We start from the raw sequence: 19,491 nt of genomic DNA on the forward strand, positions 1-19,491 counted from the left end.
CACATCACGAGAACATTCTACTAGGCGGAGACCACATACACCGTTTATATCGTTCAAATAAAGCGTGGATGCCCTGGAAATTTCTCCTCGTGTCCCTCTAGTTCTGATTCCGGAAGCTTCTAGGTAGGGATCTATCAATTCTATGATCCTTAGAAATGAGTCAGAAAAGTGTCCTTTGCGCCAATGTTACGATACTAAACTGTGGGGGAAATATCCCTTACAACGCTCATATAGGTAGTTCCCACACATTACATAAGCAATTGTTACCGGCTGTGTCACACAAGGGGATACGCGTCACAGTACGATACAGTGTAGCCAGCACATGGGTAACTATTTCCAATCCATTCTAGGGGGTAACAACAGGTCCCTGAATCCCGAATTCATTTATCATTATCATTTCCCCTATATCTATCTCTAGTAGTCTCTATTCGGACCCGCCGTATAACCGTATAGATGCCAGTATTCCGTTTATCTTTTCCATCCATTCCATCAAACTGTACCAATGCGTTGAGTCTCCGCATCGACGAAGCTTGTGGGGCGCATTCGTTGCGTCATCTCTGGCTTTCCAAATACGAAGACAGATGGGTTTTGTATAAACATATGGTCCATGTCTTCAAGGGTGCGATTCGATGTCTCCGGGTAGAAGAATAATACAATGGGGAAGAATGCGAATGCGAAGATAGCAAACACTAATTTCTGTTAGAACTCACATACTCAAGGGATGCATGGGTAGGTAGGTACTCACTTAGATATAGGCGCCACTGCAAATTGTCGACACCCGCTTTGGTGAACTGTGTCACAACAAAGCCGAACAACCAATTCGTCGCCGTCGCAGCCGCAGCACCGCGTGTACGCCAACCCAGAGAATTTACCTCGGCGCTGTAGATCCATGGTGTGCTGGCCCAACCTATCCCAAAGAAGACGTGGTAGACGATGAACATCGCAGTCGCCAGGTTACCCATCTAGATATTATGTAAGCATAGCCCATAGACAGCGGAACGACAGTAAACTAACGATTTTCCTGCTTGAAATGTCGATATCACTCTGTCGCAGGGCAAGAGCCGCAATCAAATGGCAGACACCCAATGCGATTGTGGTGTTCAGCATTAACCTGATATAGAAATTAATTTCTGCTGGTATAGTAATTGGGCAACTTGCACGTTGACATACTTTCGGCGACCTAAACGATCAATGAAGAATAAACTTCCAAACGTCGAGATGAAATAAACGGTGGCGCTAACGGCAGCGATCAGTCTGCTCATTTCTTGGTTGAAGCCGACAGTCTGGGTCAACAAAGTAGGAAGATAGAATCCTGTGAGGTATGTTAGAATCGCTAACCAACAGATACGGGAAGGATTCTGCTGTACCCAAAGCGTTGATCCCACTGAACTGCTGCATAAACTGCGAGCCGCACGACAGTATCAGACGACGGAAGTTGTGCGTCTTGTCTCGGAAACAGAGAACGTCCAAAATTGGTGTGCGGTCTTCTCTCTCAAGATCAATAGCTACTTTGATGGATTGAAACTCGGCTGTTACAATCCTGTCGTCTATCGGGATGTCTTTACCAGCAAGTTGGGCGAGCACTTCCAAAGCCTTCTGATCTTTGCCCGCCAATAGAAGCCACCTTGGAGATTCTGGCACAAGCAGCAGTAATGGTGCTACAGCAAAGAAAAAGATGACCTGGAAAGCAAGAGGGAACCTCCACTGGAATGCTCCGTGTTGAGAATACAGGCCGTAGCTGATCCAATTCGCCAGCGCAAACATCGTGACGTTGGAGCCAGCGCCGAGTCCAACAAGTCTACCACGATAATGCGACTTGACACATTCGGACAAGTAGACCGGGGTTGTGGTGGATGTTAATCCTATACCTAGCCCGTTTACTATGCGTCCGATGAGCATCTGGGGTAGATGATAGGAGCTGAATTGAAGAACTGCTCCGATCAAGTTCAATGTTAACCCGAACATGATGGTTCTCCTACGACCAAGCTTGTCGCCGAAAATGAAGGCAACTATAGACCCCAGGAAAGCACCGATCTTGGCGAATTGTGTCTTGTTAGCTCGTATATTCTTGAGTGCATCGTATGTTGAGACAAGAATAATTGGCAGAAACACTTACGAAGAACGAACTAGAAGTAATCCCTGAGATGCCGGCGTCGAGAGTTTCTGGGAATTGTTCTTTGAAATTGTCGGAAACTAGAACACCAGCGAATACCCCCTATTCCAGTCAGATTTGTTGGTATTATAATAATAAGCGACATACCTGGTCGTAACCAAACCAACAAGAAGATACTAAGATGCAGTTAGCATTTAGTTCACGCAAGAAATGTGAAGTCGCCTACGTGTATCGACGAGGGTGATCATGGCGACCAGCCAGCCGCCGTAGAGACGGCTCTTGTTTCGAATCATCATGAATATTAATAAAATAGTTATTATAAACTTTAATTATGAATTAGGATAATCAAAGTATATAGGTTGGTATGACTATGAGTCCAACTGGCCTGGGAACCAGTTTTTCGCTGAGTAGAGCGGAATGGGATTGTCACAATGCTTCGAAAAACGAAGCGATCGTGAGCCAGATAAGTAGGCTGGCCAGAGCTCCGAAGCCGACCTTAGAGCTTTGTTGCCGAGGGCGGCTGCATCTCGCGAGTCCGGCCTTGGCCTGCATGCGGAAGCTACCGCCAATGGTAACAAATAGTAACCCTGCGGCTCCAACCCGTGGTCGAGCTGAGGTGGCCCTGTGGAGCTTTCGTTGACTACCTAGATCGGGGACAGCTCCACGATACCACTCACCGTTTCCGCTCATCGGATTCTAAAGTCCGGAAGGTTTGGTTACGATTTCTATTTCCACTGGAAAATTTATTATATTAACTTAGGTAACCCACGTAGTAGTAGAGATGAGCGGGAGGCGTGGTATTCTCAGATGTCGTGACACATATTATTTGATCCGGTACCGATTTGATACCCGTGGACACTACCTCGGTGTATTTCCCTACGTTATATCCCTTGATACTCTTTACACCGTCTCATTTCCATATATTGCTAACACGATTAGTGAAGGTTTTATGTCGCGGAGCTGGTTTCGGAACTGGTCTAGGTTACCTACTAAATATGCACCGCTTAGTGTAACCATTAAACTTCTTAGGGATTGTCAGCCCTTCTGCAGAACAGCGAGTTGCACAACAATCTCCCCCAACTTTTACAGCGGACCTTGAAAATTTGATTGATACCTAGATAGCAATGATGTTCCATTTTCAAGTTTCCTGCACCTTACAACCAACCTTTTTCAGCGCAGTTATCACCATCGACCTGCCGCCCTAGTGTCTACCGTAGAGACCGGACATATGTGTACATTTAGGTGCCCTACAAAGTTTATTTCCGGCGAGGCCCCATTTTACGTCCTAATTCTGCCCGAGTCCATATTCACACCTATAATTGTGGCATCTATCCGGACTAAAGGTAGAGTTTACTGTTGGACTATTTGCGCCGCGTCGTTTTCAGGTAGTTCCGATGTTCGTGATATATTATATGGCAACTCCGACGGATGCATCACCTCATCTTCCGCCGAATTTGCGCTAACTTTGACTACGTTGACCTAACAACTCCGATCTGAAGCTAGCAGAGCGGACCTGACGCTGCCCCCCTTATTCAGGGGTAAGGGCTTTGGTATGGTATAAATGCATACACCCCGCGTTATGTCGCTATAGTAATAAGATGTTTACATAATACTCGATATAACAAATCGTCAAAATCTTTATGCGCACTATTTACTCGATAATTAAGAATTGCTGACATATTTATTTTAGATATTAATGATGGCGCAATGGAATAGACTGCTCTTATTTGTTCTTTTAGTTATTTAAATTTAATCCTCAGCTTCCCCAGCGCCGACAACGTTTCCATCATGTCATAGACGGTATATATGCATGGATGAGTCAATGTATGGCATTAATGTATACGCGCCATACTTTGTAAATGCATACATTTTCAAAACCAACGTTCGCTCCCCCATTGTCTCTCTGGATATGATAATATTTATATATCTACCTGATATGGTTGGAGAATTGAACTTGCCTCGTGTGAAAAATTCGCGAGAAATTGGACGTGGTAGGGTCTCCAGGAAGAGTTGGATTGCAGGCAAACATTCCCCAGGGCAACCTAAACTACCACGCACCAACACGCACCAACCTCTTAGGTAGCTCGTAACTTGGAAGTATGTAAGAACCCATCGTCAATCATCTCTATCACATGTAAGATAGCTTTTTCGAACGTACGGTGATCGATAAAATAAATGGAATGGAAAAACAGGACAAGACACGGTACGGTTCCCTGACATTCCCCATGCGGAGGTATGCACCCAGTAACTTTTCGTAATTGATGCCTAAAGAGAGTGGGAAGAACATAAGGTCAATGCGGACAGTTGGCCGATTCGTGATCACTTCTCCAGTCCCCTTGAAATCGTGTGTAATGGCATAGAGATAAGAAGTGCGTCTGCTCCACCACCGAAAGCGGAGTCTTGTTTGCGGAGCTTCCCAATCAAGACCTTGGCAACCTTATATATCTTATCTACCTGGGTAAAAAGAGATGGCGGTCTGGTCTAGAAGCTAACTAGATGTGTAACACATAGGAACGATTCCAGCTTCTTTGCTGTTACAACATAATCGCGGGGCCAAGGACCATAAAACCAAATTATCCATGAACCAATCACCTATAATTTTATTTTGTTATTGCATGCTACCTAGGTTGGTAGGTAGCCTATGAGCTTTGCACTGCGACTGGCGTGATCAAGTTCTGCAATGATGGGACAGGGGCCAAATTCCTCAAGTGTCCAAACTTCAAGGATTCCATGCCCGGATCTGCTGGTAAGTCGATATTCCACCTCCGCTTCAACACATCCTTGATCACATCGTAGCAGGCGCCAATCCTGATAGTCTCGACAGATGGACCGCTGAAATCTAGCAGCGTAGAGCTTCTTCCGTGAACCCACCACTTCAGGAGCCCGTAGTCGATGACAATGTCTGCGATGTCGAGCAACTCCTTGTTGATATCTTCAACGCGATACTTTGTTCCTAATTTTATGGTTAGGAGTCCGTTACTTCAATCGGCATTTACTAGGTAGACACCTTACCTGTTCCTGTCAAATTCGCAGAGCTACCCAGCAATGGTAAGTTCTCCGCGAAGGTCAAGCTCGTGAGCGCATCTTGGAATGCGCCTGCGTTAACAAGAAGTGAAAGACTTCCGTTCACGTCAACCGCCTCTAGCGTAACAGGGTCGATGTTCTTAACCATGGGATGATCGTGGTTATATCGCGCAATAACACCAACGGCGATATCGAGGTCCTGGCTCAGGTGGTCGATGATTTCCCGTTGCATAGGAGACACAACATGGACCTCCTTATGGATGGCATACGACCCGATTCCGGCATGTCGCTTGTGTGCCCCTCGTTGCTTTGTGAGGAAAATCTTCTCCAGTGACTTAGCGCTGGTGGCCATAACAGCATATCCAACGTCTGCTGGACATATTGCTATACCTCCTGCCTTCAACACTTCGAAGACACGTTGAGCATCAGCTTTTACGTCGGGGCGGGTCATGATGAAGAGTTCGTTGATATGGGCTCAGTTAGAGATGGATATTCTACCTAACGATGGCATAAGGAAGACTTTCTCCTTTATATACTAATGTCAGACATCTAGTCTTCCTCCAGGTTGGAAGTTAGAGGTCAACAGAATCGGGATTCGGCCCGTAGAGTCCCCGAGGATCCTCGCACAACAACGTCGTTGTTTCCTAGTCTTTTGATTCCGCCTCTTGACAACTAACAACATCACCACACCTTGCCTTAGGAACGACGCGCAATTTCTCTGCAGCCAACAGCAAACATTTGCAGTAGTCGATGCAGGTGCTGATGCAGAATCATTCCCTCCATGTCATTCGGATGCATAGATCCGGAGTTAAGGTGTTCTGAAGCGCCTTCATGATGACTCCAACCTGTTCATTGGGGGCTTGTTTGATATTGGGTCGGACTATGCGAGACAAACGTGAAGCTTTGATTGGCATACCAAGGACGTCTCTGACTAACCTTTACCAGAAAAGGAATTGATTTACAACCCCTGTCATCATATAGACGGATTATACAGATGTAGATAAACGCCAGTGGTTATTTCCCAACAAAAAAATCGTGACATTTTTATATCAAAGCCCTTCATGCATGTCCTGCAAGTCGTAGTATATGCGTGTGATATATATCGCCGTTGTAGTACAAGACTGGTAGGTACCTAAATTTGAATCAGTTAGGGGATATATTGGTAATAGTTCCCTGCATGATCCTTCATATATCTAAGACATTCAACCTACAAGGGGTAAATCTCCAAAGACCTCACCGGCGGCGTTCGCGACTAATCGAACTACACATTAGCTAGGTTTCTACAGAACGCACCTTCTGAAGGTGTGACATGAAGCATAATTACATCATTAGTACATTTTAATGCTGCTGCTAGTAATTCTGTCGAGTACTTTTGAAATGAACTTGTAAAAAATGACACTTCTTTTCAAGGTACCTAGGTAAATATCACTCCAGTCGTAACGTTAGGTCATTCTTCCCTGTCTTTGATGTCTGGGAGACTATCATGATCTCCTTTAGGGGGCCATTAGAAAAGAATGGTTAAACAAGATCTCTAAAGGTACCTACCTAGTCTCCATGTTTCTTGTTCTTAAGTATTGTCCATGAATAAGAAATATGTTATAAGGGATAGATATGAGCTCACAAACGCGAGCATTGACTTTCTTTGCAGCTGTGGAGATAGAACCAATCAGCGGAAGCCCGTATGCAACTCGTTCATCGGAACATTCGACAACCCCAATCCGGGGTTGAAAGGCCAAAGTGACCGGGCCGGTAGGTTAAAGAGACGTCAAAATATGCGCGAGTCATGACATCCCAGGGGCTGCAACTTCGGGTCTCAAAAGCTACCTAAGTAAGCCACCGTTATCAGAAGAAACCGTATTTCTATAGAAAACTTTCTATACGATTTACATATAAGAATATTTGCCAAGACTCCTATGTTAATAAAGTACTTAAGATTATGAGAGAATCTCTCGTAATAAAAAGTATTTTGCTAATACCTGATCTTTTTGCTAATTACTCCCGCACCAAACGGTTCGGAAGAAAACGGCCTACAGGTTGAATAAAATCGAGAGATAGTAATATAACGCATCTAAGACATCGGCACTCGCGGACCATCCTTAGCGGGTATGATCGGCTAGTTGTACAAATATTGTTCCAATAGCAAACGGCCTAATTAGGTAGTGATGGTACGACATTGGTACGACATTGGCTGCCGTTACGAGAGAACCAAATGAACAAATATCATGACTGATAACACCTTTATGTGTCAGTGACATTCTAATATAGTCACTTACCTATGTATAAGTGATAGGGTGTATATCAGTGACATTCCAATGTAGCGACTTATGTATAAGTAGTAGGACATGTGTTTCCCATCGTATTACCCGAGAATTACATCCTAACACTGAACTAAACGCCCTCGCTCCCATCTGACTCTCTGTCCAACAAGGTCCTTAACACACCCTGCACGATTTGGAAAGGGAAACAAATGGCTTGGAAGAACGTGGGATGTCAAACACTTGTCACACTCATGTGATTACCTAATCAACTACTCATATAGCTCGTCAACTAGAGCTTATTCAACACCATACGAAAAGACTTCCAAGGTTGCTAAGCTGCCATAAACTTGTTAATACATATGCAGGTCTCAAGTATACACCATCGAATATGATAACCTTTCCCCGTCGTAAGTACGCGATGGTTATATCCGAGTGTGAGATTGCTTGTGTAACGCAAGTTTACTCTATGAATAATGAGCTGAGTAGTTCAATTGCCGACGCTACCGGGGCTTCCCGAACCTTATCTGAGATTCAGCTGAAATTGAATACAAGGTTACATCAACAAAGCTTGAAAAGAGGCTGACTGAGTCGCCTATCGCAGATATACAGAAGCAGATTAAGTAAGTGTGACAAGACAATTAGGTAATACTGTTTGAGGTCACCTGATTGCCCCCGGGAGGAGCTTCCTGATTATGTCAGCTAAAGGTGGATATATCGCTTCTAGGACCTTTCATAATGCGAGAGATCAGGCACCAGATAACTATCCTATAGTAGGTAAGCCAACTTTGACGTTTGTTTTAATGCCAGTCATGTTTACATCACAACGCTTTTCTTAGTGCATGATCTTCATTTCCTCGTTCAAGCTTTCCTAATTAGATGATTACTTACCTTAGGTAGTCAATCTTCATTAACGGGCAGATGAAGCTGAAATTAGTGACGGAGATCATTCAGTTGCTTTCCTATTAATAAAGAACAGCTCAGATGTATTAGGTAAGCCCGTCGCTATTTGATACCTAAACCGTTTGTGGTGGCGTCATCCGGGGTAATATTTCTTATGTCTGATTGGTCAGTAAGCATTGGCGAAAGCGACTGGCATAATACGATGGCAAAGCAACTCGTATTCAAACATCTACAACATCATATCCTTACCTGGAGTAGGCTATCATTCAGGTAGATGCCCTTCAGGAGGCGGATCTTTTGGCTACAAATAGTGCTCGAAGTTGATCTCAACGGACAAACAAGATCAGATTCGATAATACCATCACTTTTCAATCCATTATACACCAATTCGCAGCCAGACACTCCAAATCAACCATGCATCTTCAACAGTACACGACCAAGGCAGTTGTTACCTCCTTGCTGGGCGCTTCTAGCTTGGTTTTCGCAAATCCTTTTAAAGCTCGCGCGGATACTGGCTTCTCGACCGGCTTTAGACTCATCGCGACCGTCGTTGGCCCCACCAAGCACCTCACCGTTCCTATTCAGGGAGCGGCACTAGAGGGGGCCCACGTCGGTGCTGGTCTTAACACGGCTGTCCTCAATGTTACTGACCCAGGCCGAATTTTCTACCTAAACGGTACAGCTGAAGATGTTCGTACCGGAAAGACCAACATAGTCACTGACGGTGGTACTCCGCTTTACCCCTACGGAATCGGCGTCTCCCTAAACGAAACCGATTCTAACTCACCAGTCGTGGCCTCCATTAACGGCGGCAGCGGCACTGTAGGCGTATCGCTAGAAACCGACAAGACGAGCCCTGCACCTGGCATACTACACTTCGGCACCGCTAGCTTCATGGCATGCGACGAGTCTCTCCCGTACTATGGTCCATCACGGAAATTCGCCGTCCTGAAGACGTTTGAGACGTCCCAGCATCATACCGCCGTGATCCCCGAGAACTGTGTCGAGGTCAACTTGCACCCGCTTTGCGCCGCTCTCCCAGACCTACCCGCCGGCAGCCACACGAGTCACGAATTCGCGAACAAGGTCTCTTGTTTTGAAAACCTTGCCGATATCAAATAAGCTTGACTATTGGTATGGATGGGTGTAACTTTCGAGTTGTTGGGATTGGAAAAGTTAGCTGTATAGAACGGATGCATTTCGTTTGTTCTGTTGGTTTCGCATAGACGTTGGCGAGGTGATGGATAAAAATTCGCTTCATCATTCATTATATTACAATTTATATCATCGCAACAACGTATATAATATCATTGAGATCCCGTACTCGTCTGTGAAGTAATGGTTTGACTTTGCCACCTATACAACGTTGAAATGTGAGCCTTCGTTCGATGGTTCAGGGGCTCAGGGGTAAACAGTAAGCTTACGTAACATGCTTATATAATCCTAAACTTCTTAACTGGATGAATCAAGACCGCCAGATGTCCTTGACAAGCCCCGTATTGTTAGTCGCTTCCTTCGGGCCGTCATTCTCCTGAAAATAGAGAGGATACTTATTTTAGGCAAATTATATAGGGTGTTACGGGATGCTGAGATAAAGCTCAAGTCACGTGAACCCCGAGGAGGAACCTATTCCCCATACAGAACCCAGAAGAATGGGGCCTCGTTATACTGTCAGAGCCCATCAGGATCTGGTAATCCACCCATTCAGATATATCCACACCAGGAAAATAGATAGTTCAGAGGTAATCAGTTAGGTCTATTGAATCTATAGATCTACAGACTTATTATGGACCAACCATATTGCAGGAGGAAACCCCACATATGGGAAGGGCGGCGGGAGCCCCATGTACTGAACTTTGACAAGGGTCCCGGGGACCCCATATCACTGGTCCCACCTTGGGGGTCCAGGGTACAAAGGTACATCCTCAAGGCTGAATAGCTTCACTGTCATTATTGTATAAAGGGGCAGAGCCCCTAAATTTGAGTATGCAATTGTACTACGGCAGTAGTCAACTCAAGCTTATGGTCACTCTTTAGATTCTACGGGGAAAATTCTCTTTAGAGCCTTCTGACGATAGCCTCCTCCTCCATGTTGTTACCTGCAAACCCTAAGCGATAGATAGTGACAAGATTGAAACTCTCTTCAATTGATTACAGGCTCTAAACATTATTTCCGTTTCTCATTCGTGAGTAAAGAGTTTGCTGGTCTTATCCAGCTGATATATAACACTTTGCTAACTTGTGTCTCAATTAGGAGAAATTACGAATACTTATCTTGCAGAGCTGTGACTCCGGATTTGGTATTCAAGAGCGTTAACTTCATACTATATACAAGCAATGGCCCAACTTCGAATTTGAAAAGGCACTGATTCAACTATATTATATAGCTACCTAGGTAGGTATATTATATATATTTATTAATTCTACAGTAGCTCCCTTCCCAACAATCCATCTCTACCCAGACAGCAACGTCCAACAGACGACATATCTTAAAAAGCATAACTTAAGATTTTTCGACATGGATGATATTGAAAGCGAATACAACACTAGTGGTGTGGCCTTCGCACTCAATAGTAGTCTATTAGATTATCGCAGTCTAGACGGACTAATAGAGAGTCAAAATGGTGACAGCAGGGCGCCCACCCCTGACCGAAACGAACGCGCGAGGTCGACAACAAGTCTAGATCCACAAAGCTTTATCGATCAATTCCAATGGACCCAAAACAACCTACCGATTGGAATATCATACAACTCCAGATCAAGAATATCGACGCCAGGTTTCATGAAAGAGTGGACGGATAGACCAATCAAGCGGGAGAATGATGAGGACAGCGTAATCGAGGTTGTGGATCTACCTGAACTAACTCCAGGCTCAGAGGTTCGCCGATCTCCTCGAAACTTTCTTACGCCTCGAGTTCCGTTCCCCTGTGAACTGCCAATGTGGTCTGTGTTTGCGACAGACTTCAGGTCACTTTCAGATATCCCACACGATATCTTCGTCTGGTGCCCGTGCTGCACGCGAGACCTCGAAAAAGAAGATTTCGCACTTACCCGTACCAGCCAAATTCCGGTCGAAACATGCTTTGACTGTAGAGACGGGTATGCGGAACTGCCGCCAAACCTCGCGATTTGTTGGAGCGCACATTCGGATCAAGAGGGATGTGGTAGACTTCTTCCCAAAAGTCTTTTTTCAGGATTTTACGATCGCGAGACCTACACGGGAATTTTTTGCCGCGACTGCAGAGCCATTGGACAATCTCGAGCAAGACTAGAAGGGCGGTATAATATGGCAAGATGACGAGGTTGCTTTATTACCCGAAGCAAGCTTTTCTGAGGACGACATCTATAATCTGAACCTACCATTTCATCTGTCATCATGTCTGTCGGGTCCAGATACTGATACGATACCTAGGTACCTAGGTACATATGATATCGGAGCGCAAATAATTAATGAGAACATTACCGACCTATGAAGATATCAGTGTGAGTGAGAATATTTAACTGGCGATCGCTAAATATTCATATAGAAACCCGGGAATATATTATCGTCACGAGTTGGAGTAGGCGTTTTATGTTTCTATAAACTTCATTGAAATACATCGTACCTAATGCAGTCAACCCCTAACTCCATAGGCCACATAAGGAGAACAACAATGTGCGAATTAGCAGCTTAAACCATATCATCTCCCCTCCTCGCCGTCCCACCTCCAACCGGCTTCCTAGGAAACGTCCCAACACCACCACGTTCGTTCGCCGCACGCCCCGTACCCCCAAACCCACTCACAGCACCCGCGCCAGCACCCCATCCCGCTCTCCGAGTCCACATAGCATCCATGAGTTCAACACCATCATACGTGTATAAACAAGGCTGCCCACGATGCAACGGGACATGATTCCATCTCCAGTCCCAAATCGAAGCATAGCACATACGGTAAGCCGAGAATGCCATCACAGACCCAATAATGCCACCAGCCACTACATCATACCAGTTATGGAACTCATCGATTGTCAGCGCGCCGGCGATCAGCGTGGCGCCTAGCACGGGGGCGTACACGGCGATTAGCTTCCACATTGCGGGGTGGTAGTTCGCGAAGACCTTGAGCTTGGCGTTGAGGTAGATGGACAGGTAGATGAACCCGGCGAAGGCGGCGGTGCTGTGGCCTGACGGGAAGGATTCCAGGGAGTCGTTGATTTCGTTGGAGTCGCCCGTGCAGATCTCCTTGGTGTAGTAGATGCCGTTGAAGCCAGCGGCGTTGTACCCCACGCCTTTGACGCCGGGGGCGTTGCTCGCAAGGGAGATGTCCGGCTTGCATACGTCGAGGAAGTGGGGGCGTAACCCGCCGATTAGCCATTTCAGGAACACTTGGAAGACGGCGGCCGTGATGAGCGAGTAGAGGAGTCCGATGACGGCGTTGTTGACGTCCCAGAAGGAGCGCACGCGGATTTGCATGAGGAGGATGATTACGATGGGGATTACTGCTGCGAGGAAGGCGGCGAGCCAGATGGGGATGATTTCCTTCCGGAGAGGGTATGCGAATTCGGGATAGACTACCTCGCCGTCGGAAAAGGTTACTGGGAAAGATCGGGTTGGGGCTGGATGAGCTTCGTAAACCTGGATGGCATATTAGCAACTAGATTTATTATGGGAGAGTGGTTTGTAGTGGCTCAAACATACGCCAAGTCCTATGGCGCCCATGCAGATCATCGTGACGATATCAATCCATGTGACCTTCAGCCATTGTCCGAAACTTGGGCGAGTTGCCATGGGATAAGCCACGGTATCGAAGGCAGGCCCATTCTGGTGTCCATTAACGGGGCCGGCGTTAGCTCCGTCAGGTCGACGGCGGCTGAAGAATCCCATCTTCATTGTATGTAGAGTTGAATCGTGATTATGTGAGAGCCTCTTTCGTTAGTAAGTACCTGTGCGGTCTGCAAATGTCTTGCCCCGATCCAATTCCGGTAAAGTAAATGTTGCGAGTCTCAAGAGAGACTGAAAACTATAGCAACCTTTCGAAATGGTGAGAGTAACATATGTAGCAAGTTCACTTGACATCGACCTGACTTGCCTTATAATGAATATTTCATAGTCACGGTAGATTCTGAGTAGGACTTGAGAGCCGTGCGTTTATTATTGACGTCATGATTAAGCTCGTCAGCAGTGACATGGACGGGACGCAAACCGATGATAGCTCGAGCCGATTTCAGGCTCCGCGGGGTACCAGAGTAACCTGAACGGCGCCATATCAGATCATCCATCCTAAGCGGATCCAATCAACAACCCTAAGACCGGTAAATGAAAGTCTAGAATCGCGATGTGTTAGGCGAGTTGAAGCTGTTAGTTGTAAATGTTGTCCCCGTCTGTGGGTAATCTGATTCGTCACCCGCAAATATGGACGTCATGGATGCCCCAAAAAACTTGGCAATGCTTGTTTTATTACCCAATCGGGTAATTGGCGATCTCGAAACACAGTTCGATAACCGTCATAAGATAATCTTCTAACTCTTTCCTCGTCCACCATTCGTCATCTTGTAATTGGACCGCTGTATATATTACGGGAGCTACGTTCATTGCGTTTAGCAATCAGTGTAGCGAATGGATTCGCATATTCAAGCGTAGAAAGAATTAACATCGGTTCCAGGTCATGTTGATGATGCTGTTGAAATAGCCTAGTAACGCTAATCCTACCGGCGGGGTACCCAAGATCGCAGTCCGACCACTAGGGCTAAACTACGCAACACTATGCCTAGAAGGTGAATGACTTACTCAGGTACATGAAACATTGTTGGACCGAACGTTCAAGATTGCAAGCTGTATTCAATAAGTCAACACGTTGTGTGAATATGATAGGGTCGCAATCGCTCGAGGGAAGTTTGCGCAGTCCTATGCGCAAACCAGGAGGACGTTTACATTGTGTTTGTAGAAGTATCGTCGGAATGAACGTCATTCAATTAAAGTGGCGGCGAAGTCTTAAGTGGGTCATTGAACTTTCGCGTGGTTTTAGATTCAAACTAAGTCCCGGCTCTCTGGGAGCTAAAGATCACTAACTTTACAACCACATGTCATAAAAGTTTATTGAATGAAAAGATTGGAAGTCGCCATGGAGTTGTGAATGAAGGCAGTTTCGAACAGAGATGCCGAGCCGTGTTCGCTTTCAGCTGGTTTTAAATTACCCCCACATCATATTTTCAGGTCCAGCGTCGTGGCTTGCAGACAGGTGGTACAATGCCACCTAAGGAAAATGGGATAAATCACTCGACTTTCACGGCGGCCGAGCCAGCCAAGGTCTTGCCGTGGAATTTTTACGCATACAAACAAATCTATGTGATATCGCTCATCTAGCATCCAATCGTAAACAAATGAGAGTAATGTACAACACAACGGTCCAACAGATACACACTGCAAAAAAAACCAGGGCGCAACGTCTTCGGAACTCTGCATTGTCCCTTAAAATGCGCGCTTCTTGCATAAACTCCGGCTCACGTTACCCAAAACTCCGACACATTAGGACGCAATTTTCTACCACGCTGTGTGTCCCCCATCGATAACGAGGTTGTTCCCCGTCATGAAACTGCTGGCGTTACTCAGCAGAAATAGCGCGGCGCCTTTGAATTCGCTCGTCTCTGCCAGTCGGCCCACTGTACAATATCAATACAAGGCGTCGCCAATGATTGAGATATTTAGTAACTTACTCATGTTTTCACTTTCCCATTTCTCGCGAAGCCCTGGCACTTCCTCAAAGTTCTTCAACACCATTGGTGTTAGGATATGTCCCGGACTGATACAGTTCACTCTGATCCCACCCGTGTGGTCTTGCCGAATCGGGCTCCACTCCATCGCAAGGTTCCGGGCCAATTGGACCACTGCAGCCTTAGAGGAATTGTAGACCTAGAATCCGCGGTTCGATTAGATAATTCACCAAAGGGATAGTTCGGTTGACGTACAGGCGACAGTAGCCCCTTATTAGCGACACTTCCAGACATGCTGGCGATGAGACACATGCTGCCATGGATCTTGTACTTGAACATCTGGCGAGCCGCACTGGTCGCCGTCATCATCACACCGGTAAAGTTAATATCCATCATTCGGCTCACTTCTTCCTTAGTCCATTCCATGGCTGGTGAAAGGTGTTGGACACCGGCTGCAGCAATGACGCCGTCGAGACGTAGATGCTTGTCCGCGATGTCTGCAATTGTCCGGTCGAGTCCTTCGATATCTTGTACGTCTTGCTGTATATAGTTCAGAGAACCTCCAAACTCGACAGCGCGTCTTGCTGCCTCACTCCACTGCTGGTCTGCCTGTGGTCCGCGATCGAAACAGTAAACTGTCGGTTCATCGTTAATTATGCTGATGTTCTCGACTCAAGGTCTTGCGACGGTGAAAACGTACCCTTGGCCCCTGTCTCTGCGAGAGCCTCCGCTAGTGAAAGTCCTAAACCCTGCGCACCTCCAGTGACAATGAAAACTTTACCGTTCAGGTCGAAATCGGCGAATCTCTTTTGGCCGACATTCTCTCTCGGATCAGGCGCAATTCCGACTGCAGGGTTTTCTCTTGAGTCCGGAGGTTTAGGGATCAAGTTGGTCTTTCTTCCAAACTCGGCAAGTGATGTAGGGGTTGAAGTATGCATTTTTCCAATTTGAACAGTTGTACTCATCGTGGTGGTTCTGGCAAAAATAGATAATGCGCGCGGGAATCGTCCACCGAGGGTTCTGATGTAGATAGACATGATGTTATATGTATCCTAGTCGGGTAGGGCATTGTACGGTCGGAAACTTTAATGAAGGTTTGTTTGTATATCTGAAGAAAGGTACAAAAGCTGCCGGTGTCCGGTTTATAAATGACACTGGACCTGTGGTGTACAACGACCGGATAAAAAGATTGGCGCGCCAAAATCAAGAAAGATCGTGCCTTCACTGATGTCAGCTTTCTAAAACGGGTAGCATACGTATACCTGGCAGTGAGGCTTAATGTCTCGCCAGACTGGAGCTAAGTTCCAAGTAAGCCCCATATGAGGCTTACCTGTGCCACTGACATGTTTTATTACCATCCTTCCTTACTTTCAACCAGCCGTGCCCCTCCTGGCATCTTAGTGACCTGTCAGTAGTGTCTCAATCTAGTGAAGTGTCAAGGCCGCGAGGGTACAACCATGAAGCCCTACTAGGTATATCCCATTTTGTACGTAATCCAAAATCAGGATTAAGATGATACCTATTCAAGAAACATAAGGCATGCAATTCCTGTCGCTTTCATGGAACCCTATCATTTGAGTTCAACACTGGCAGACTGGTTCAGCTCTAATATACCCAAAATGGGAATTCCCAGGGGAAATCTACCAATGACGTGACCGGGCATAACGGTGAGTCTGACATGAAGCTTTTGGTGGGGTCGGTTTAGAAGAGATCCTTACAATTGGTAGAACTTCTTAGCCAATCGAAAGTTTGGACACTGGGTCTTAACGTGGAAGTACCTAGAATAGGTCGAGATCTCCTGCAGCTGATCTTGCGGGCTGGTTGTTCGGGTCGGTTGTCTTCCGGAGCAAGTGCTCCTACGCGTACTAGACGTGGGCGTTGAAGTAAAATAATAATAAAAAGTTGAATGCTCAGCTCGCATCTGGAGGACCAAACATGGAAACAGAAAGAAGCAAATACATCCAACGTTGATTCTAGAAAACCCAAAGAGTTCTAACTTTAGAAGACTCAAAGCTCCCACCATCTTAAGTAAACCCCGCACGGTGCGACTCGAACTTTCTCTTTCCGTACCTGAGATATCCTGCTACATCACGATTTAGCTTTCGGTTATTGGTATTTGACATCACGATGACTTCAAATTTTCCATCTTGAATGTTAATGCCCTACTACCAGGAAAGGCCCTGATTTGTTCGTAAGGCTAGGTAATAATTAAGGTAAATATACCTGACTGCGTATTAATAAAACACGACTGGCCTCTTCTCCGAGGTGTGTCCGGCGTGAAGATGTGTGGTGTAATGCTCGATCGAGTGATACCATGTACGCGATGCTTAAAAGCCAACCGGTATGGCGTTCTCCAATGCGGCAAATATTGTCGAATACGGGCCGCAACTTTAACTTGTTTCACGGATAGGTACCGCGGCATGATATCTCTTTCGGACAGTAGCGGTGATGCTTAGGGAAAGCTACCGTCGTACGAGGGCTTCCGCTCGGCGACTACATCGGCATGAAACCACGACAGAATCGCACCATTTAGACAGTTATGAACGGGGTCTACCTTTCAACCCATTTCATAAATTCATTCTTCAGATTAATACCCATCGTTTTACCACCAAACGCCATGCAATGCCCACGGTATGAATCGACACCGAACCGATGATGCGCAGGTATTGAATCGTCCGGTCCTATTCACGTTATCGTCTTCCGCCTCGTCCTCCTCCCATCATCCCACCCATTCCCATACTCTCCATCATTTTCTGCATGTCCATACCGCCTGGCATTCCGCCTCCCCCGCCACCGAACATTCTTGCCAAGCTGGCCATGTCCGGCATGCCACCAGCTCCAGCACCTCCCATGCTCTGCAACCGCTTCTGCATGGCAGCCATCTGTTGTGCCTTGTTTCCTCCGCCCATGGCTTGCTGGGCGCGTTGCATATTCTTCATGCTGCCGCCCATCTTCTTAGCCATGCCTGCCATCATACGCTGTTGCGTGAGCAGATCTTCCACCTCCCTGACACTAACACCGCTGCCGCGAGCCACCCGCGTCATACGGGTTGGTTGCTCGATAAACATTTTACCGTCACAGTCAAGCTCCTTCTCGGTCATGCTATCGCAGATATAAATCATGCGCTTTAGTCGCGCACTGGATTCTTCGTCATCCATGCCTGCCATTCCAGGTAGGTTAGACATGCCGGGAATCATACCAGCCATCTTAGATAGGGGTCCCATCTTCATAATATTGCTTAGCTGATCCCTAAGATCTCGTACCGTGAAGATTCCTTCTGTTATGTGTTTTATCGTCTCCTTCTGGTCCAGTTTTAGCGACTGCACGTGCTCGACTAAACCTGCCATGTCACCCATCCCTAGCAACTTGTTGACAAACTGTTGCGGCGCAAACTTTTCTAGATCCAACATGTGTTCTCCGGTACCGATGAAGACGATAGGCGTATGCGTTGCGGCAACGGCGGAAATAGCACCACCTCCGCTCGCGTGACCATCCGTCTTGGTAATGATGATTGCGCCGAAATCTGCCGCATCCTTGAATGCCTTTGCCTGCGCTTCGGCCTGTTGACCGATAGAGGCGTCCAAAACCATGATTGTTTCGTTAGGGGATACTGCGTTTTGGATATCAACCATCTCTTGGAACAGGGCCGATTCTTGTCGATGACGTCCGGAAGTATCTACGATGATAACCTCGAATCGCTCTTTCTTGAACTTCTCCACACCTTCTCTTGCAACCTTCGCGGGATCGGTCTCGGTTAGGGAACCGTAGTATGGAATTTTAGCTTTTGTCGCGTTTTGTTTCAGTTGGTCGAAAGCACCAGCTCTGAAGGTATCGGCACAGACTAGACATGATCGGAATCCTCTTGCTTGGTAATGCCGCGCCAACTTCGTACACGTGGTGGTCTTTCCAGCACCTTGCAAACCAACAAACATAATGACGTTCGACTTGCCCTTCTTGGGCTTGAAGGGTTCTGCATGAGGATCGACTAACTTGACCAACTCGTCGAATACGGCCTTTTGGATTAATCGCTTCTTGTTAACACCGGGTGGGAGATCCTTGAAGTTGACGATGGTGCTTATCGAGTTTTTCAACTTGCTGACAAGTCGCACATTGACGTCGGCTTCGAGAAGGGCACCTGAGATCTCGTTAAGCATAGCTTTGAAAGCCTGCGATGTAGGTTAGCGCATTCGCCCCATCTCATGGTACCGCACTGCATCGTATCCATTGCGGGGCACGACGCCGTAAGAGAATCGCATATACCTTTTCATCTAGATTAGGTGCTCGAGTAACATCATGTAGGGCACCGCTAATGCGGCGACCAAGATCTTGGAGAACCATGGTAAAAATTGACGGCTACGTAGCCGTTTAGATCCAAGACACGATGGAAGTGATGACAGCAAGTAGATTTCGATGTGAAGGTAAGCACTTGAGCTGTGAGATTGACCGGGGCTGACCGGGGTAGACTCCACTATAAACCTTGGAATAATAGGATTTTCCGATGTCCCGCAG

At 46.5% G+C, this 19,491-nt stretch overlaps 7 protein-coding genes across 7 annotated transcripts; 2 read left to right on the forward strand and 5 right to left on the reverse strand.

The window, feature by feature from the left end:
• Window positions 1–339: 339 nt before the first annotated feature.
• Window positions 340–2,527, reverse strand: GGS22DRAFT_35808 (putative sugar transporter). The gene is made up of 8 exons (XM_047966897.1): window positions 2,340–2,527; window positions 2,261–2,289; window positions 2,117–2,215; window positions 1,368–2,034; window positions 1,171–1,312; window positions 1,015–1,111; window positions 746–962; window positions 340–689 (listed from the first exon to the last, which is right to left on the reverse strand). The coding sequence occupies exons 1-8, from the start codon at window positions 2,407–2,409 to the stop codon at window positions 490–492; spliced, it is 1,521 nt and encodes a 506-aa protein (XP_047816934.1). The 5' UTR covers window positions 2,410–2,527; the 3' UTR covers window positions 340–489.
• A 2,086-nt stretch (window positions 2,528–4,613) lies between these two features.
• Window positions 4,614–6,177, reverse strand: GGS22DRAFT_167875 (uncharacterized protein). The gene is made up of 2 exons (XM_047962049.1): window positions 5,126–6,177; window positions 4,614–5,066 (listed from the first exon to the last, which is right to left on the reverse strand). Exons 1-2 carry the CDS (start codon window positions 5,586–5,588, stop codon window positions 4,753–4,755), a joined length of 777 nt encoding a protein of 258 aa, XP_047816935.1. The 5' UTR covers window positions 5,589–6,177; the 3' UTR covers window positions 4,614–4,752.
• A 2,377-nt stretch (window positions 6,178–8,554) lies between these two features.
• Window positions 8,555–9,538, forward strand: GGS22DRAFT_167880 (uncharacterized protein). The gene has a single exon (XM_047962050.1). The coding sequence runs from the start codon at window positions 8,710–8,712 to the stop codon at window positions 9,415–9,417; it is 708 nt and encodes a 235-aa protein (XP_047816936.1). The 5' UTR covers window positions 8,555–8,709; the 3' UTR covers window positions 9,418–9,538.
• A 1,275-nt stretch (window positions 9,539–10,813) lies between these two features.
• Window positions 10,814–11,567, forward strand: GGS22DRAFT_190410 (uncharacterized protein; the record flags this gene model as incomplete). The annotated part of the gene is made up of 2 exons (XM_047964971.1): window positions 10,814–11,128; window positions 11,172–11,567. The coding sequence occupies 2 exons, from the start codon at window positions 10,814–10,816 to the stop codon at window positions 11,565–11,567; spliced, it is 711 nt and encodes a 236-aa protein (XP_047816937.1).
• A 398-nt stretch (window positions 11,568–11,965) lies between these two features.
• On the reverse strand, window positions 11,966–13,156 carry GGS22DRAFT_180720 (acid phosphatase/Vanadium-dependent haloperoxidase; the record flags this gene model as incomplete). The annotated part of the gene is made up of 2 exons (XM_047963796.1): window positions 11,966–12,907; window positions 12,971–13,156. The coding sequence occupies 2 exons, from the start codon at window positions 13,154–13,156 to the stop codon at window positions 11,966–11,968; spliced, it is 1,128 nt and encodes a 375-aa protein (XP_047816938.1).
• A 1,567-nt stretch (window positions 13,157–14,723) lies between these two features.
• On the reverse strand, window positions 14,724–16,357 carry GGS22DRAFT_35862 (NAD(P)-binding protein). Its single transcript, XM_047966898.1, has 4 exons — window positions 15,683–16,357; window positions 15,238–15,617; window positions 14,986–15,181; window positions 14,724–14,931 (listed from the first exon to the last, which is right to left on the reverse strand). Exons 1-4 carry the CDS (start codon window positions 16,017–16,019, stop codon window positions 14,813–14,815), a joined length of 1,032 nt encoding a protein of 343 aa, XP_047816939.1. The 5' UTR covers window positions 16,020–16,357; the 3' UTR covers window positions 14,724–14,812.
• Window positions 16,358–16,948: 591 nt separating this feature from the next.
• On the reverse strand, window positions 16,949–19,408 carry GGS22DRAFT_167889 (signal recognition particle protein). Its single transcript, XM_047962051.1, has 2 exons — window positions 19,243–19,408; window positions 16,949–19,148 (listed from the first exon to the last, which is right to left on the reverse strand). The coding sequence occupies exons 1-2, from the start codon at window positions 19,318–19,320 to the stop codon at window positions 17,673–17,675; spliced, it is 1,554 nt and encodes a 517-aa protein (XP_047816940.1). The 5' UTR covers window positions 19,321–19,408; the 3' UTR covers window positions 16,949–17,672.
• Window positions 19,409–19,491: the final 83 nt, after the last annotated feature.

The sequence above is a fragment of the Annulohypoxylon maeteangense genome, assembly GCF_022496945.1.
Source record: "Annulohypoxylon maeteangense strain CBS 123835 unplaced genomic scaffold GGS22scaffold_13, whole genome shotgun sequence".
Lineage (NCBI taxonomy): Eukaryota > Fungi > Ascomycota > Sordariomycetes > Xylariales > Hypoxylaceae > Annulohypoxylon > Annulohypoxylon maeteangense.

Bases quoted from the DNA above. Each gene is read 5' to 3' on its own strand.
- GGS22DRAFT_35808 (XM_047966897.1), bottom strand. From the start codon at position 2,409: ATGATGATTCGAAACAAGAGCCGTCTCTACGGCGGCTGGCTGGTCGCC. The intron at 2,290-2,339 runs GTAGGCGACTTC...ACTGCATCTTAG, and splicing joins GATCACCCTCGTCGATACAC to TATCTTCTTGTTGGTTTGGT. The intron at 690-745 runs GTGAGTACCTAC...AACAGAAATTAG, and splicing joins GCAGTGGCGCCTATATCTAA to TGTTTGCTATCTTCGCATTC.
- GGS22DRAFT_167875 (XM_047962049.1), bottom strand. From the start codon at position 5,588: ATGACCCGCCCCGACGTAAAAGCTGATGCTCAACGTGTCTTCGAAGTG. The intron at 5,067-5,125 runs GTAAGGTGTCTA...CCATAAAATTAG, and splicing joins TGCGAATTTGACAGGAACAG to GAACAAAGTATCGCGTTGAA.
- GGS22DRAFT_167880 (XM_047962050.1), top strand. From the start codon at position 8,710: ATGCATCTTCAACAGTACACGACCAAGGCAGTTGTTACCTCCTTGCTG.
- GGS22DRAFT_35862 (XM_047966898.1), bottom strand. From the start codon at position 16,019: ATGTCTATCTACATCAGAACCCTCGGTGGACGATTCCCGCGCGCATTA. The intron at 15,618-15,682 runs GTACGTTTTCAC...ATGAACCGACAG, and splicing joins CGCAGAGACAGGGGCCAAGG to TTTACTGTTTCGATCGCGGA. The intron at 15,182-15,237 runs GTACGTCAACCG...CGCGGATTCTAG, and splicing joins ATAAGGGGCTACTGTCGCCT to GTCTACAATTCCTCTAAGGC.
- GGS22DRAFT_167889 (XM_047962051.1), bottom strand. From the start codon at position 19,320: ATGGTTCTCCAAGATCTTGGTCGCCGCATTAGCGGTGCCCTACATGAT. The intron at 19,149-19,242 runs GTATATGCGATT...CCTACATCGCAG, and splicing joins CACCTAATCTAGATGAAAAG to GCTTTCAAAGCTATGCTTAA.